Source organism: Petromyzon marinus, chromosome 55 (genome assembly GCF_048934315.1).
Source record: "Petromyzon marinus isolate PM22_M1 ecotype Great Lakes invasive population chromosome 55, UKy_Petmar_22M1.pri1.0, whole genome shotgun sequence".
In the NCBI taxonomy this organism is placed as follows: domain Eukaryota; kingdom Metazoa; phylum Chordata; class Hyperoartia; order Petromyzontiformes; family Petromyzontidae; genus Petromyzon; species Petromyzon marinus.
Window position 1 is genome coordinate 240365 of NC_133721.1, and position 17444 is coordinate 257808.

General features: G+C 46.4%; 2 protein-coding genes across 2 annotated transcripts in view; both read left to right on the forward strand.

Annotated features, from left to right (window-relative positions):
* LOC142905577 (exosome complex exonuclease RRP44-like) overlaps positions 1-978 on the forward strand; it is a 63664-nt gene extending 62686 nt beyond the window's left edge. The window contains exon 4 of the mRNA XM_076052204.1: positions 865-978. Within this exon, the coding sequence (XP_075908319.1) occupies positions 865-978 (114 nt within the window). The remainder of the gene's footprint in view (positions 1-864) is intronic.
* A 6459-nt stretch (positions 979-7437) lies between these two features.
* LOC142905578 (exosome complex exonuclease RRP44-like) overlaps positions 7438-17444 on the forward strand; it is a 92818-nt gene continuing 82811 nt past the window's right edge. The window contains exons 1-2 of the mRNA XM_076052205.1: positions 7438-7592; positions 9195-9305. Coding sequence (XP_075908320.1) covers positions 7470-7592; positions 9195-9305 — 234 coding nt within the window. The 5' untranslated portion in view covers positions 7438-7469. The remainder of the gene's footprint in view (positions 7593-9194; positions 9306-17444) is intronic.

Genomic DNA, 17444 nt, shown 5'->3' on the forward strand with positions numbered 1-17444 from the left:
GACTTTACCGAAAGAACCAAGAATATGAATCCCTGCAGTCACGAAAGCTTTAAATCAAAATGTATTTTTTATTTATTTACCAAGGTCACATCTATAACAGCAGCCACTATACCTGACCAGTGTTACTCATTTCTACTGTTACCTATTATTATTATGATTAGTGTGTGGACCCACCACAATGCGTTATACCCCTGCTACAACTTTATCACCTTAGTTCTCATCTGATCTCCGATGCTAAGCAGAGTTAAGCCTGGGCTTGCCCTGAGCTACAGACGTGTGACTGTCAGGTGACCAGGGGATGGCAGTGCTGAGTGTTTTCTTCAGCTGCAAGCCGAATGTGGGGAGTTGTGTCGACTGACAGGCAAAGCTGTACCAGCTCAGCGCTCAGACCTCTTGAGACACACACCCACATTACGATCATATGATATAATAATGTTTAGTTTTAGGTGGAGCGCCGTTCATGCAAATTGAATGAACAATGTCACTGCAGCCAAGCGGTAAGCCAGCACCAACAATTGCCCAAGCTCTATATACCAATATATTCCAGCCAATGTATGCGTGTTTATTCACGTGGGGGGGCAACACTTTATCCCATACACAAGGGACAGATAATATTAGTCCACATTTTGCTCTGCTGCCTTTTGGCATATCCAGGGTATGGCACTTCCTGCATGCTCACGGGAAAGAAGTTTCGCAACATTTGCGTGATCCATGAATCCCCGCCTCAACGGTGCTGGATTACAGGCGTGCACCACCGCCGCCCGGCTAATGAATGCTCCCCTCGTGTGTATGTTTGCGTGTGTGCTTGCTTCTCAGATTGACCTGCTGGAGGACCCATGCCTGCTTAACGTTGTGATTCTATAGACGGTGTTGCAGGAGATCCGCCATCGCTCCGCTCCTGTCTACAAGAAACTTCGCGACATCATCTCCACTCCGCAGAAACACTTCTACGCCTTCACCAATGAGCACCATCGGTAGGCGCAGCTCTCCAACCGGTCCTAGCCATCTCGCCAATCCAGTGTGCACGGCACACGAATTGACGCCTCTTTACTTCTGAACTGTGGCACACGGTGGCGGTTGGTGGCGCAAAGTCTCGTTGGGACTGTTTCCCAGTGCCATGAGGGCCAGCAGAGTTGGTGGCGTAGTGGCGTTGTGCATAAGGCTGCCCCTGTCCAGATGGCTAAGGATTGGTAGCTGATTTTTTCGCCAGGGCTGAAATTAATTGCACTCCCTTTATTGAATTTTGGCACTCTGTGGGGTGGGGTTTGAATTGTATGTATGTTGAACTTCCTTCACACAGTACATAGCCAACTGTGCTACGTACAGTTGAGATAATAAACTGTGCATCTGATTCGGCTCGTGGGACTGAACGCCCCCGTGGCTTGAGTTACTGAGCAGAAAGGCGTTTTATAAATGTAATTCATGATTATTAAATACATTTCTTGTCATTAAAACTGGATTCCTGAAGGCGTTTGCAGCACTCGGAGGGAAACCTCTGACATTATGCCTAACAACTCACAGGACTACATGATTTACACTTCTCGCAGAGCTGCGCTGATTTTACTGCCCCAGAAGAGGTACAAATTTCCTAGTCGACCTCTTAAGCACCATTTCAACTCCACAACTTTGTTACTGTGACTCGGGTGCAAGTGATTACACAGCAACGCCCAGTGTGATTGTCTAACAGCGCCGTAACTTGATTGTCGTGTGTCTCAGAGACACGTACGTGGAGCAGAAGAAGGGGGATCCTTCCAATGACCGTAACGACCGAGCCATCCGATATTCTGCGTTGACTATTCCACCTGAAGACGGAAGCTTGTGTTGCCTCCAAAACGTCGTGATTGAATTGTTTTCTTTTATTTTTTATTTTATCTACGTGACTTTACCGAATAAAACCAAAGAGTATGAATCCTTGCAGTCACGAAAGCTTCAAATCTTGTCACACTGCTTTTCACATGTAACAGCCCTCTTTTTGAATCCACTGCTGGGTGTGGGCCTCGTTCTGTGCGAGGTTGTGCAAGGTTGTTTGACCGTACGGTATATCCCCGTTGAATGCGCGTTCACACTACGCGTTTTGGCTTTAACACGGTTTTACCTTTTTATGGAAAGTTTCTAGATTTTAACGCTCAACCGCGCTCGCTACATTGCAAGTATAGCGCGTGGTCACGGACTACTTTTCTGAGCGGCGTCGGTGTTAGCAGTGTTGTTGGATGATGCTAGAAGCTGTAGTACTGATGTATGCTGTGATACCCAGCGTACCTTCCTCTTCCTCGGTCTTTGTTCCAGCAGGATCTTTGTGCGCGGAGCGTCATCTTGCTCCATTATATTTTTCACTCACCATATCTCTCACTTGAGATTTAATTAAAGGAGTGTCATACTTAGCATATTGATAGAGATACTATATAAACACAACACATTTTAAAATAAACATGTAAAACAGTGTACTGTGCTATCAAAAACAATTAAATTGCGGGTTGGAACGGCACCCCCACCTTTACCGTTATTTGTTATGGGAACATTACTCCCGCTGAACGCAGATTAGTTTCACTTAGCAATTGTCAGGAACGCAACCCCCGTGTTAAGCGAGGACTTGCTGTATCTCACAACCTTTGGTCAGTGCGGGTTGGTGACGACGATAGCGCGGAACAAAACAATGGACATTGCTTCACCGCCATATGCTGCCCACCACAGCCTATAACAATCTGCTGCGGTCGACTTTACCAAAGGCTGCTTTATAATACTCCAATGGCATGACAACAATACGATGATAATATCCGAGTAGATGGGAGCCTCAGAAAGAACGATTTGCCCCCCAGCTTCACGATTAAATGAATACCACGGCTCGGGGCCGTGATCCCATTTAAGGATCCCTCTCTTTAACAGTGGTAAATGTAGTGCCTCTTACTCTTTGTTTTTTTCCGGTAAAGTCACGTATAAATAAGAAATAATAAAATAACATAATAGCATACGACGTTTCGGTTGCAACACAAGCAGCCATCATCAGGTACAGAAGAGCTAAATTTACGAGAGAGAAGAAACACATAACCCCAGATGTATATACAGACACCCAAGTAGGGGGGAACTAACACAGATACAACAGGGGACACAGAGAGAAGCATACCAAACAAACAGGGTTTAGCAAAATCGCTGGTTGTAATCGCCAGGGAAACGATATACAGTCCTAGAATAAATGACTGTGCATTTGATAAGGCCACGTGAAGGTGTTGTGATCCCCGCTCTCTATTAGGGTGAGGGCTATCTCTTTGCAAACACCCATGACCTTACGACCACAACGAAGAGCATGTAAGAGATGTGTGGCTGGCCAGATGGTGTCGTACACACGTGTCATTTGGCATTGTGGTGAAACAAATTCAGCTCGATTATAATGTGACTGGACATGCTCGGGAACAATGCCCCATATAAACGTGGATGTCCAGCCAGATGAGCTGGCACGCAGCTGTAGGCTGACCCCATAGCCAGGTGATATCACACTCCTCCATAATCTTGTTGATATGCTCAGTTGAGGTGATGCCTACCTGTAGTTCTACTGATCGGAGGCTGACACTCATTGCTCATTTGAAGACGAGAACAATTCACTTTAATGGGCAACATCAAGTGCATAGATCCTCATATGCTGTTATCTAAATTTTGTATCGCCTCGGTGATTTAGTTAAATTGCAATGAAGAGAACTGGTGTATAAATCAGCCAAACGTGTGCTCAACGAGTGTACGGTTGGCAGATATAAATAGATCTTATTGTTTTCTGCTCTACTGACAAACCATGACTTTATTTACCAATATATATTTTAAAATATATATACAGATAAAAAATAGATGTTGTTGCTTGACTGCTGCTGCTTATCTTGTTTAAATTAAGCCTCTTTCATTTCTGGCCCTCACTCTCAGCAATAAAAAAAGACTTGGCACTGACTCCTGGCCCTTTACATGGGGAGATGATCTGAACACTTGCAATGAATACGTTTTCACCCTTAAATGTTAAGTGTTACGTTCACAAAATGTGTCTGTTTCCAATAATATGCGTTAATTGTGTTTTGACCGACCATCTGTTGCTTTATATGGTTTCCAAATTTTCCTAAACCCTGTTTGTTTGGTATGCTTCTGTCTCTGTGTCCCCTGTTGTATCTGTGTTAGTTCCCCCCTACTTGGGTGTCTGTATATACATCTGGGGTTATGTGTTTCCTCTCTCTCGTAAATTTAGCTCTTCTGTACCTGATGATGGCTGCTTGTGTTGCAACCGAAACGTCGTACGCTATTATGTTATTTTATTATTTCTTATTTATACGTGACTTTACCGAAAAAAAACAAAGAGTAATTCCTGCAGTCACGAAAGCTTTGAATCAAGTCTGAACCACTTCTGCGGGGAGGTATGAGGTTTCTGTCTTTGTGTTGTCTCTGCTTGTGTATCTGCCTTTGTGTCTTGGCTTGGATTTGTGTCTCTGTGCTGTCTCTGCCTGTGTGTGGGCCTTGGTGTTTCCGAGTGTGTGCTGCTGCGCCCCCTTTGCTCCATGCATACCTCATGCTAAATTGTCCCATTGTCTCTCAGCCTTACCTTCTCTGCCTATTTAAGGCGACTTCACTGTGTGCGTGTCTGTGCTGGTTCACTCTACTTGGATGTCTATGTGTGTGTGCGCGGTCTGTATTTTAAATTTCATACTTATCTTGCAATTTAGCAATCTTTGAAATAGCGTAATCAACCAGACTATGCGTTAATTGTGTTTTGACCCACCGTCTGTGTTGCTTTATAGGGTTTCCAAATTTTGCTAAACCCTGTTTGTTTGGTATGCTTCTCTCTCTGTGTCCCCTGTTGTATCTGTGTTAGTTCCCCCCTACTTGTGTGTATGTATATACATCTGGGGTTATGTGTTTCCTCTCTCTCGTAAATTTAGCTCTTCTGTACCTGATGATGGCTGCTTGTGTTGCAACCGAAACATCGTACGCTATTATGTTATTTTATTATTTCTTATTTATACGTGACTTTACCGAAAAAAACCAAAGAGTAATTCCTGCAGTCACGAAAGCTTTGAATCAAGTCTGTAGTGCCTCTTGTTAAACAGTGCTTCAGTTAAACAGGAAAATTGATAAATCCAGCAGGCATGACTTGAAAAGTAACAAATTTACATTTTGGGTGGCACTCTAAATCGTCCGGTAAATCGTGTCGCCAATTATAATTTCTGCGTTTATCTGCGCGTGTCTGTGTACCCCCAGTGGAGGAATACGTGCGCAGCTTGCTGGACAACCCTGAGTTGATTGACCGTCTGGCACTGGCCTCGGAGCAGGTGAGACTCCGTATGCGTGCATCAGCTCTGCCCACCCCCTCATATTTATGGTGCGGGCCTGTACCCTTGTCCGACCCCTCACTTCCGCGTTGCATCCAGCTGCCTCACTGAAGAAAGGGACACTTGCCTTGCGCTGAGTACGACGTTTTGCTGGTTGTAATCGCCAGGGAAACGATATACTCGATTTGTAAGTGTTGTGGGTTTACTCTCCAATACACTGGCGTGCTGCAGTAGTAACTAATTGACACGTTTTGTTTTACGTAACAAACCTTACTAATTGTCTGTGCCGGGTTAACTACGCACATTTACGCGCTCTTACCCAAAAAACCTTTATTATGGATAATATTGGTCGCAAAAGAACACGTGTTAAACAGCTCCCGTTTAGAACGTCTCATCCTCACCATCAATGGTCAATCAATCAAATAAATCCTAGATTTATAACGTGGCATATTTACCAAAAAGCAGAGACGGAAGGGTGAAACTCTAGAGGTAGCTCTATGATATCCGCTTTTGTGGAACGTTCTCTAACACGGATGGCCGTACTGCTCTGAGATAAATCAGACTGGATCCTTCGTCTCGTTACGTGATGGCGGTTGCAAAATTGTTGTTGACGCGTGCATGTGCCGTGCGTGTGCTGTGTACGTGTGCAGGATGTGGTGGAGTCCTGGGTAATCTTCCCCGAACATCTCCCGCTGTCCCAGCTGCAGCAAGGTGTGCGCTCCGGCCGGTTTGTCCAGGGAACCTTCCTTGCGAGTCGTGAGAATTACCTGGAGGGGACTCTGAGGGTGCGAGGGGACGGTGACAGTGATAAAGAGGTACACGTTTCACAAGCCTGCGTCTGGAAGGAACAATGCTGTCCGATCGTATCTGTGTGAGTTTTAAAAACAAATTTATAATTAAGCAGTGGCATAGCGTTCTTGGCATGAGCAGTAGCTCTTAACCTTTACTGCAAGGCTGCAGTAAAGGTTAAGAGCTACTGGGCTAAAATATTTGTATTTTGAACGTCTTTTGCACCCTACGTAGGTGTCATAGCCTGGCTCCTGCCCCCCCGGCCTGTGAGTCTTGGTGCAGTTGCACTGCCTGCACACTCGATAGCTACGCCACCACAACTACAGTATATACGTTAATTGTGACTACTTTAATAATAGGGTTTTTCCCTTTTTTTTCTGGCAACAAAACTGAAACCTTTTACAAGGAATCATGTGTGCATTAACCACAATACTTGTGGTCAAAATGCAAACAAAAAACACACTATGATAATCCATGATAAGGCGATCTAACCCAAAAACCTTCATTATGAATAATATTGGTCGCGAAAGCCTACATGTTAAACACACTATGATAATATATGCATTGTCCTTGAGACTGATTGGTCCACACCAGGGACGGCTTTCTTTTGAGCCTCGACCCAATTGGTGCGAGACCAGAGGATGCCAAAAGGCATACGCATATATTGCAAATATTATCAGTGTGTTTTTCTTTGCATTTTGACCACAAGTATTGTGGTTAATGCACACATGATTCCTTGTAAAAGGTTTCAGTTTTGTTGCCAGAAAAAAGGGGAAAAACCCTATTATATTTTGGTACTGGCAAAGCAGGTCTAATGATGGTTGTGACTACTTTGTTAACAAAATGAATGGTCTATTTCCACGTCCAAAATGTAACGTTAAATAACAATTAGGTACATTGGCCCTTTGTTGGAGAAAAAACTCAGTCCAGAAATCGCCCTGCTTGAACATATGTTACTGAAAAACATTGGTTTCAGAAGATTGATGGGCTCATAGTCCTACATTTTAAATTGTTTATTCGTGGTTTTAAAACTCTTGTACAGTAAAACCTTGGATTGCGAGCATAATTCGTTCCGGAAACGTGTTTGTAATCCAAAGCACTCGTATATCAAAGCACTCGTATATCAGTTGTGATCACGTGACGCTCGGCAGTACAAAGCTGCTCGTATTGCAAGACCCTCGCTCGTTTATCAAATTCATATTCATTAAAAATTTTGCTCGTCTTGTAAAACACTCGCAGACCAAGTTACTCGCAATCTAAGGTTTTACTGTATATGCTGCTCTCTAACAGCACTTGGCCCAGCGGTCTGTTCAGGCTATACGGGGGATCTTTTTTGTCTCCGTGCAGGTGTTGATCCAGGGGCTGCAGCATTTAAACCGCGCGATGCACGACGACATCGTGTGCGTGGAGATGTTCCCCGAGGAGTGCTGGGTTGCCCCCTCCTCGCTGGTCCTGCACGATGAGGGCGTCGCAGGGGACGTTGCAGAAGAGAATGAGGAGGATGTGGTGAGTGGAGCGTCAACACTGCTGAACCAAAATCAAACCCAGACACCTGCAGTGTGCGTGTCTCTCTCCCCGTGGTCGCATGGATTTTTCTCCAGGTCCTCCGGCTTTTCCCTCCACAGTTACAATCTGACATGCACTTAGAGTATTTGGCTGCTATCAATTTCAAATGTGATAAGATACTTCATTGAACGATCATTTGTGGCCAGGTCACTTTAAAAGAGCTATGTAGCTCTCAGGGTCCTTACCTGGTAAAGTTAAAATAGTTTATAGTTTTTAAATAGTTTTAATATAGTTTAAACAAAGAATAACAACAAAGACTCAACCACTTCAAGAGAGACCTTAAACATAATGAACACCGTGTGACCAGACAACAATCCACATTAGAGATGCTGTTAGCTTGATTTTGCGTTTATTAAATGACTTTACCTTACATTACTTCAAAATCAAGTCAGGAGTGCTAATCATTTCGTTCTTTTTTGTATGTACGTAGGGGTTATTTGATCATACTTCGGTGCGGGTTGGTGAAGGGGGGGGGCATAGATCAGGAGCATAGAAGGACAGGACAACAGTTCATTTTGCTGTATTGCGCTCTGCTGCCAGCCATTTTGGCGCAGAGCCTATACCACCTGTTATGCATATCCAGGCTCAACACGGCGTCGCTTCCACGGTCTGAGCTGGGTCACAGGGTGGCCTCTATATTGAAAAGTAATTTCTTTAGAACTGCTTTTTGTATTTAGATTGTTGTCCTTTCCGCGCACCTCCGATTAGCATGATTGGCTGTGTACGGTGCGAAATAAGTTCTACATGCATACATACCACAGTGACAAAATGCAAAACATAATAAAGTACAGCAATGAAGTGAATTGAAATTGGCACGAAAACACCCGTGGTTTATGAAAAGTCGACAATTTTTCACAAACATAAACAAGTGTTAGATATTAAATCGCATGTAGTGCAAGTTGGCTTGGGCAGATTATTTATAGACTGATCATTGCACAGTTATACTTATAAAAACGTTACGTAAACATTAAACACATATAGGGTGACTGATGTGCTAAGCAGGTAAGAGAAAATGTCAATCAGTGAAATCATAAAGAATCGAGAGATTAAGCATCAAATTGTGAATTAGATGGGAGGGTAACCTTTGTTGTAGATAATATTGGTCGCAAAAGCCTACGCGGTTTTTTTTTTAACGTGTGGTATCTGATGGGCGTGTTCCGGTTGATTCTATCAATTGCCAGAACTGTTTTAACTTATCAATATTTACGGAGGACTCCTCACTGTGATCTTTTGTCATTTTAACAAAGCGTCAGTCTCATTATTGACATTGATGAGACACAGCATGAAACCACATCCGCAGGTTAAGCGCTATTGTTTTGGATTGCTCCTTCCCCTTCAAGCCAAATTGTATTGTGTTACGCAGTGAGTTGGAAAAAAAATAGTTAATTCATTATTTCAGTGTGTGAGAGAGACGCTACTGTGGTGAGTGCTCATTTGAGTTTGCGTTGTCATCTCCCGGTGCTATCCCAGCTGCTGCTGCTGCTGTCGTCGCTCTTGCTTAGATTACGCAACACGATGTTTGTCCTTTGTTTTGGTCTCCAGCTGAAAGCCGAAAGTGGGAAGATGCGTCGGCCCACTGGCAAAGTGGTCGGCATCATCAAGCGGAACTCGAGGCCGCTGTGCGGCATCCTCATGCCCAGCCCAATCAAGGAGGTGGGCTGATCTGCATGTGTGTGTGTACGTGTGGGGAGCGGTGATGTAGCGGTTAGCGCGCTGCGCTACGAATTCTGGGACCCGAGTTGGATTATATTTATCGCTCATAACCAATAAACAGCGTCAAATGTCTGAACCTGTCTTGGGCCCTTCCCTAGGTCGACTCGGCCATAAATGAGTCTCTGATGTGGCATATAAACATCAGCGCTGTGGAGACAAAGGCGGTCGGGCATGGTGCTGGCCGTACCCACCCCGTCGTTTGCCGTACCAGCTTGAATAGGTGTGTGCTGACGGCACTCGCCCAAACAGTTTGTTGAATGCCTTACTGGGGGCTCTTTGTGCGTGTTGCAGGCCACCCGCCACCTGTTCACGCCCGCGGACCGCCGCATGCCACGAGTGCGGGTGGAGACAAGACAAGCAGCGTCCCTGCAGGCCCACCGCATCGTGGTGGCCATCGATGGCTGGCTGCGACACTCCTGCTACCCGAACGTACGACTGCACCGTGACGCCCCGCACGCCGTGACACCTCATCCGTCCGTCCCGTGGTCGGCATCGTCGGGCTCATCCTTCTGTCTCTTGACGCACGGCCACGCGGCTCTGTATGCAATACAGCCGTCGAACCCAAAACACGAACGGTGACACGGTGAATTGGAAGTCAGGGTGGATGAGCTGGCACCACTGATTTTTTTGTTTGAAAGCATGGCAAACTCACCTGTGATTCAACCTAGGTTATTAAGGTGTTGTAAGTTGATAGTCTCAGCCCAGTCACCAATAACTGCACCAAAAACGATATTAAATTTGGTCGTGCACTTCGATTGTTTAATTTCCATCTCTGAGAAAACTACTGCTTTTGACTGCCATGTGATGAACATTACTTTGATTGGCAGAGTGGTTGGAAAAGCACTGCCCCCTTACAATTTGGACCGCATTTCACTTCATTGGATCTTAGAAGTAGCTCTGTTATGTGTGCTCCTGTGGGTCGTCCTTGACCACGAAGGGTGGTATAGATTGCTTGTCTTGTGTGATACCATTAACACAATGAGAAAAAAAATTGGGGAAAAGCTAAATATATTGTTAAGATGGATTATTTGGGTTGTATCTTTGTTTAAACAGATGCCGGTTAATATTCTACATCATGAACGTTAGGTACAAGGTTGGCATTGTGGTTGTGCTTTTCATACCTATTTGCCACTGCACAACCGAGCGGCACCATGGCTGGCACGGTTTAGTAGGCTGCAGGTTGTTTATTCACTGCAAAAGCGGATCCATGCTATGAACGGTCAATGCTTTGAACAAGTCTAGGCACGTGCAGATGACGCTGTGATGCCACGTTCCCGTGGTGTACCGACTGCCGTCACCCAATTAACGTGTCGCTAGCCCCGCCCCTGGCCCTGCTCGGCCCCCGGATAGATTTGGATGCCTTGTGGGGCCAGCATATCACGGTTTGGTTCCGGTTCGACACGGCAAAAAGCCAGTGGGTGACCACAGACACCTCGAGAGATCTGCGCCGTCTGGGTTCCAATGTATCATTGGAAAAGGGATACCGGTGACGATTGGCCACGTATGTGCATATGCATGTTGAACTTCTTCCGTACCATACGTAGACAACCGTGCTAATCGTCGGTGTGCTTGTGCAGGGCCATTTTGCGCGCTCTCTGGGCGAATGTGGGGATAAGGAGACGGAGACAGGTGCTGCTGCTGGAGCACGACGTGCCACACCAGCCCTTCAGCCAGGCCGTACTTGCATGCCTGTCCCCTCCCACGTTCAGCATCACAGCAGAGGTACGCATGAGACGTGTGACGATATGTCAATTCATCGATTGAGTTCAATTCTTACGCCTGCGGTGTGTTGGTGTGTTTGGTCGTGCATGTGAGAATCCTTTACTTCAATGTTCTTTATTACAAGGCCCACGGGCCACTCGTAGCCTCTGGGTGGCCTTTGGTGTGGCCCATGACGTGTGGCCCCCGACAATAGACAAATGCGAAAACACCCCCCATCATCATCATCGTGCTGTCAAACCTCAATAGTTTCAAGATGTTTGGCCTGCGTAGAATACCTTCTAGAGGGCCTCTCTGGAGCTCTCCCTCCAGTCGAGGTCCTTCCGCTGCACTGGCATGAACGAGAAGCCACGGGGCTCTACACCTTTACCGCAGACCGTATATAGAAAAGCCGTCGACCTGAAAGAAAGTCGATGGCTCGGACACATCATCGTAAGAAGAGAGGAAATTCACATCGGAGGAAGGAAGGCGACGGACTTATGGAAGCACCAGGGCGGAGACCCGAGAGGCAGGCCTCGAGAGATGCGGATCAAAGTGGTGAGCCAGGATGTGGAGGACTCTGCAGTAGCCGTGGAGATGTTCCAGTACAGAAATGAATGGAGCAAGGGGACTACAGACTTTTTTCCTATAACGCTGTACTTGCGTTCCTGAAGAACACCGAATTGTGGAAAAATCGCATAATAAATAAGATAGGGTAAAGCACAGTCCGCGATAACACGTGAGATGCGTACGCAGGCTTAACAAAGACTTTGGGTACGTGAGTAGCATCTAGAAGCATCCAGAAGCATCCCACCTTGTGTGATGCTACACCGAGGCAACCGTACAACCGCTTATTCTGCCTCGCACAACGCAGTTCTGTTCACTCGATCGCCTTTTATCCAATTCGCATCCATGTTATGAAAAAAATGTGTTCCCTAATGCATTCATCGCATTATATCTAATTCACGATATGAAAACACGCGGAGTTATAGGAGAATGGACTGTACTTTCAAAATATTCAGTCGCCTATTGAGAAGCTAGAACGCCATTAGAATGAAGTTGGTTTACCCATGTATGGCTCACCCTGTGTTTTGTTTGTTGTAAGGCAGCGTTTTGTTGAACCTGGTGCTGTGTGTGTCCCGTACAAGGACCAGGCTGGCAGGGAGGACCTCCGTGTGTTGTCCATCTGCAGTGTGGATCCTCCAGGCTGCACAGACATCGACGATGCCCAACACTGCAAACCGCTCGACAATGGGAACGCCGAGGTATTCATTTGGTGGTGGTAATCGTGGTCACGGTCGGGGTAATTCGTGCCTATTCCTTTCATGGTTTTGTCAATGCTAGTGGAGGTGACAAGGGGAGTTTAATGACACAATGATAAGTGCACTGCACATTCATCCTGTCAAGCTGGTTTAGTTCCAGTCATGGCTAACACCGGTACAGAGTGATATCTAAAAAAACTGCCCAAGTTCTCCCCTTCACCACCTGCATTGACCATCGTAACAAAGCAAGGTCAAATGACAATCGCGACCCATTACGGCATGGAGAAGCCCTCATCCTGCAGTGGATTGACAAAGGGGTGGACAATATTCCTGTTTTTAAGTTTCCAAACATTGTTGCCTTAGTGCCCGTATTCTTGGTCTCTGCTCGCCTCAGGACTGACTTCAACATGGCTCGGTTCTGGCTTGATCTGCTCCGTTGCCTCCAAAGAAGCATGAGTGGCTCAGCTGTGCCTTGGCTCACGCTCAGCTCACAGAAATTCTGAGCGTGGCTGGGAGCATGCAGGGATATACGAGGAGGCACAAGGGACACAGAGGCTCAGGGCTGGAACCATGCTTAGAGGCAGCTCGGGTTTTAAGCATTGCTTTGATGTGGCTTATTGAGAATTAGAATCAGAATATTTATACTGGAGGAATCCGATGAGCTATAAAGCTATTTTTCACATGTCCAGTAGAGGCGGGTAAGAACGTTACAACAACAAACAGTACAAAACATAATAGTAGTGCAAAGTACAAGAAAGACAAACAAATAACCCAAACACAAACAAATACAACGAAACCATCCCCATCCTACCAGGCAAAGCCCACTGAGGTATTGATTTATTTTTGATTAGTGACCTGGCCACAAATGAATAGCTGAACAAAGTGGCCCATCATTTGGACATTTATAGCAGCCAAAATAATAGAAATAATATCAATGCATGTTGCGCGAGAGCCAAGCCTGAGCCAAGCCATGGCTAAGACCCCACTGGCCTAAGTGTCCACGTCACTGGCCGAATGCCTGGTTCACAATGAATGCACCAGGTGGTAATGGGTGTGCATTTCATTTCACATTATTGTGCTTTGGTTGGAGTGGCTATGGTGGAGGTTATGCATGCATGTGTAGTGAGCAACTTCCGACAGACGTCTAGTAGAAGGCGTCTTATTTATTAAAAGCACACAGGGGGATACACTTCGTAACGCGGCTACACCTAAGCTGTACAAACACGCAGCCCATCTCCGTCCTGCGTAGCTACGCTGGTTGGTTGACGAGCGTAGCGGCGGAGACAGAGCTGCTCTTGCAGAAGAACCAGCCACGTGGTCGAAGACGAAGAGATGACGACGGTAGCGACGCAACCAGGACCCAGACCCCACGCTAACAGCCCCGAAGTTCTGATTCGGTGCTCTTTATATCTGCCTGGAGTGGCAAAGCTCCACCTCTGGCCACGCCCCCATTCTAGAACCTTCTAGGCCCTTCGGGATGGTTCCCGGAGCTTCTCGACTGACTCCGCCGTTGACCTTTACCCCAGATACGCCCCTTCATAATAAGGCATTATGTAATGCAGCTATAACCTTAATTACCCTTACAGGCCGGCAGGTATCACCCTGTCATTACACATCCATGCATGTGAGGGTGGTGACGGTGTATTAATGTGTGTTCTAGGTTGGGGTACACATCGCCGATGTGAGCTACTTTATCCGGCCGGGGAATGCCTTGGATGAGGAGGCATCTCTGCGTGGTACCACAGTTTACCTGTGTGAGAAGGTGAGATGTGGATTTCTTCTTGCCACAATATCAAGTGTTTTACAACCCGCCGATTTCATCCTTTCATTCTTAACTTTACGACATGATGTAAAATATTATGATGTAATGATCATCGTGGTACCAGTTTCCCCACAACTGTAATTGTAGTTGACATTTTCACCACATTTTTTTGTGTGCTTTTCAGTACTTCCCGTATGAATAACAACAATGCTAAATATTTCTCATGATGTTTTAAACGAGGTGATTTTTGTGGATTTCTTATCATATGATGTACCGTCACATCATGAGCGACAGGCTATCGGCGCAGTGTAACACTCGTGCCTTGCAGCAAGGAGACGCTGGGTTTGATTACTCAACTCTTGTGCCTTTTTGCTTGCTGTTTTGTTTGTTCTCCCCCCTGTTAGTGAATGGGTTTCCTCTGGATTAATCAGATTTCCTCTAAATAAAACCCATACAATCTTAACTGGCATTCGCGAAAACATCCCCTTGCTGAACAGTTACATGCAGGTGATTTAATCATGTGTGGGTTTGCTTGCAAAACACTCGTTGAGTTGGTGCATATGTATTTGCCAGATTGTGTTTATTGATAGAGAAGTGGTTGCGTTTATGTGTTTGTGCACCTGCAGAGGATTGATATGGTGCCAGAGTTATTGAGCTCAAACCTGTGTTCCTTGAGATCCAACGTCGACCGGTGAGATGCACCAACAACTGTGAACTCGCGAGTGCGCACATTGCAACCCATACTCAGCAGCTAACGTGCGTTGTTGCCAGGTGCACATGTAATCCCATGATGCGTGGTACTGCAAAGCTTTTGCAGTCGAACAATGGTTGCTACGTATATATTCCAGTTGAGTAATTTGTAACAACCCAAACCGGTATTTGGCCAAACATCCCGCTGCTGAAAGAATGACTCGACTACCAAAAACTTGGCAAGACCCTCCTGAAAAAGAGTCTCGAGACTTTGCGAGGCTTTCCTGAGTGAACACCCTGCACCACTCCAATGTCGACGACTCCGCCACTCGACGGTGAATGGCGACGGTGCATGTGCTGTGCGCGTGCAGGCTGGCGTTCTCGTGCATATGGGAGATGACTCCAAAGGCTGAGATCGTGAGCACACGTTTTACCAAGAGCATCATCAATTCCAAGGTGATTCCCTCCCCCCCCCCCACAGACGTTCAGTTTTTGTAAAACTCTCGTTTGCTTTCACGTTTATTGTATCAGTGCCTTGCTATGTTAGTGCAGTTGAGGTTTCCGGATGGCTGAGAGGTCAGAGCGTTGAGCTTGCACCTCTGGGTTCACAAGTGGAGCGAGATGAACCGGGTTCACAAGTGGTAGTATGTATGTTGAACTTATTTTGCACCGTACGTAGCCAACTGTGCTAATCGGAGGTGCGAGGTAGGACATGAAAGTAGTGAGTTGATGGTCTCTGTCCAGTCAACAATCACTGCACAAAACACAGAACATGCCAATTCGTCACGAGTACAGCACACCGGTGTGTTGTACCAGTGACGAATTGGCCACGTTCTGTTTATGTGACAACCCTTACTAGTCGGCTGTGTCGGGTGGTGGCGGGTTTAACGACACATTTATGTATTTACACAATCTAACCCAAAAAACCTGTATTATGGATGATATTGGTCACGAAAGCCTACGTGTTAAACTCACTGCACAAAAGACCACCAAATTACATTGCACTAAATTTGGTTAAATTCCAGCTTTGAGAATTCAAAAAATATAAATTTTACTGTCTTTGGGTGAGCGTAACCCTCAGTGGTCATCGGGCGCCACGTAGACATCTGTTGAGTTCTGGCTTGGGCTTGTATCAGGCGTGGGCATTGTGTAATTGCGAGGACCCCATGGTTCACCCGTGGTGTGTTCATCGTATCCCCGCAGGCGTCTCTGACGTACACAGAGGCTCAGCTAATGATGGACGACGCCGGGCGGAAGGACCCGGTCACCAGCAGCTTGCGTGGCCTCAACTCCCTGGCCAAGATCCTCAAGCAGAGGCGCATTCAAAACGGGTAACTCATTGTCAAGATCCTCATCCCCTCCACCGCCTCTGGAGCGCTGAGCAGTATTAATGGGTGCACCACATTTAGTCGATCGGCAGGTCGCCTGTGGCGCGGTAAAGTGTGGTTACTCCCGTGTCTTCTAAGACATCCGGCCAGCGTGGAAGAGTAGGCTAAAATACATTGAGAGGGACTGTAAAAGGGTGTATCTCTAGAGGGGCCCCCTCTTATGGGAGCCCCCTTCCAGCAGTGGCTTGAGCAAGCAATTGCAAAGCTGCACCTGTAGGTTTTTTTGACCCCATGATGCATGAGGCTTGGGTGAATACCATGCACAAACAAGTGTTACAGGATTCATACTCTTTGTTTTTTTTCAGTAAAGTCACGTAGGTAAAACTATAAAATAAAATAACAACTAAATTAAATCACGACATTTCGGGCGCAACACAAGCGTCCTTCTTCAGGTGGGACAACCACAGCCAGAAACAATTGCTGAAGTGGGCAAAAAAGGGCTGTTGTAACAGGCTATATAGGTAAGAGAGTGGGGGGGAGCAAGGGGGGAGAGATATAGAGGGGGGTGTGGGATAGGGGAAGTGGGGTGCTGCTAGAGGGATTAAAGGGGCGAGCACGGCAAAATGCCGGGGGGGGGGGGGGGGGGGAAGTGAGCGGGGCTGGGAGTGGGAGGCTGAAGAAGCTGGAGATGCGGAAAAGAAGGCAACAATAAAGAAGTTAAGGTTTTACCTGGTTAATAACATCCTTCTAGATTGGAGTGTTACAGGCTGCTGCGGGGCTACATTGTGGGCAATAGAGGACAATGCAGTGACATAAATTGTTTTACTCTTCTTAATGCTCCCATGTCTGTGCTCCCCCACCTTTGCCAACGCGTACTGACCACCACGGTTAAGTACGGTAAAACCACCCCACGACCCGTATGACATGGGGGTGGCCCTCATCCAGCAGTGGATTGACTTAACGAGCTCTGCATGTTCAACTAAAATATCTGAGTTTGTGAAGTGTCTTATATTAAGATTCTGTGTTGTTTTGGCTGGACATGATAATCGCTCATGTCCCTTCTCCACCCGTAGGGCATTGGCTCTGGCATCCCCTGAGGTCCGATTCCACATGGACAGCGAAACCCATGACCCGATCGACCTGCAGACCAAGGAACTCAAGTGAGTCTCGTCAAGAAGACACCTCCCATGACTGCAATCCGACTGTTGTGCAGACCTCTCTATCAGAATCAAAATATATATTTCTACTGGAAGAATCCGATGAGCTATAAAGCTCTTTTTTCACAGATGTCCAGTTGGGGCAGGTCACAACGTTACAACAACAAACAATATAAGCACAC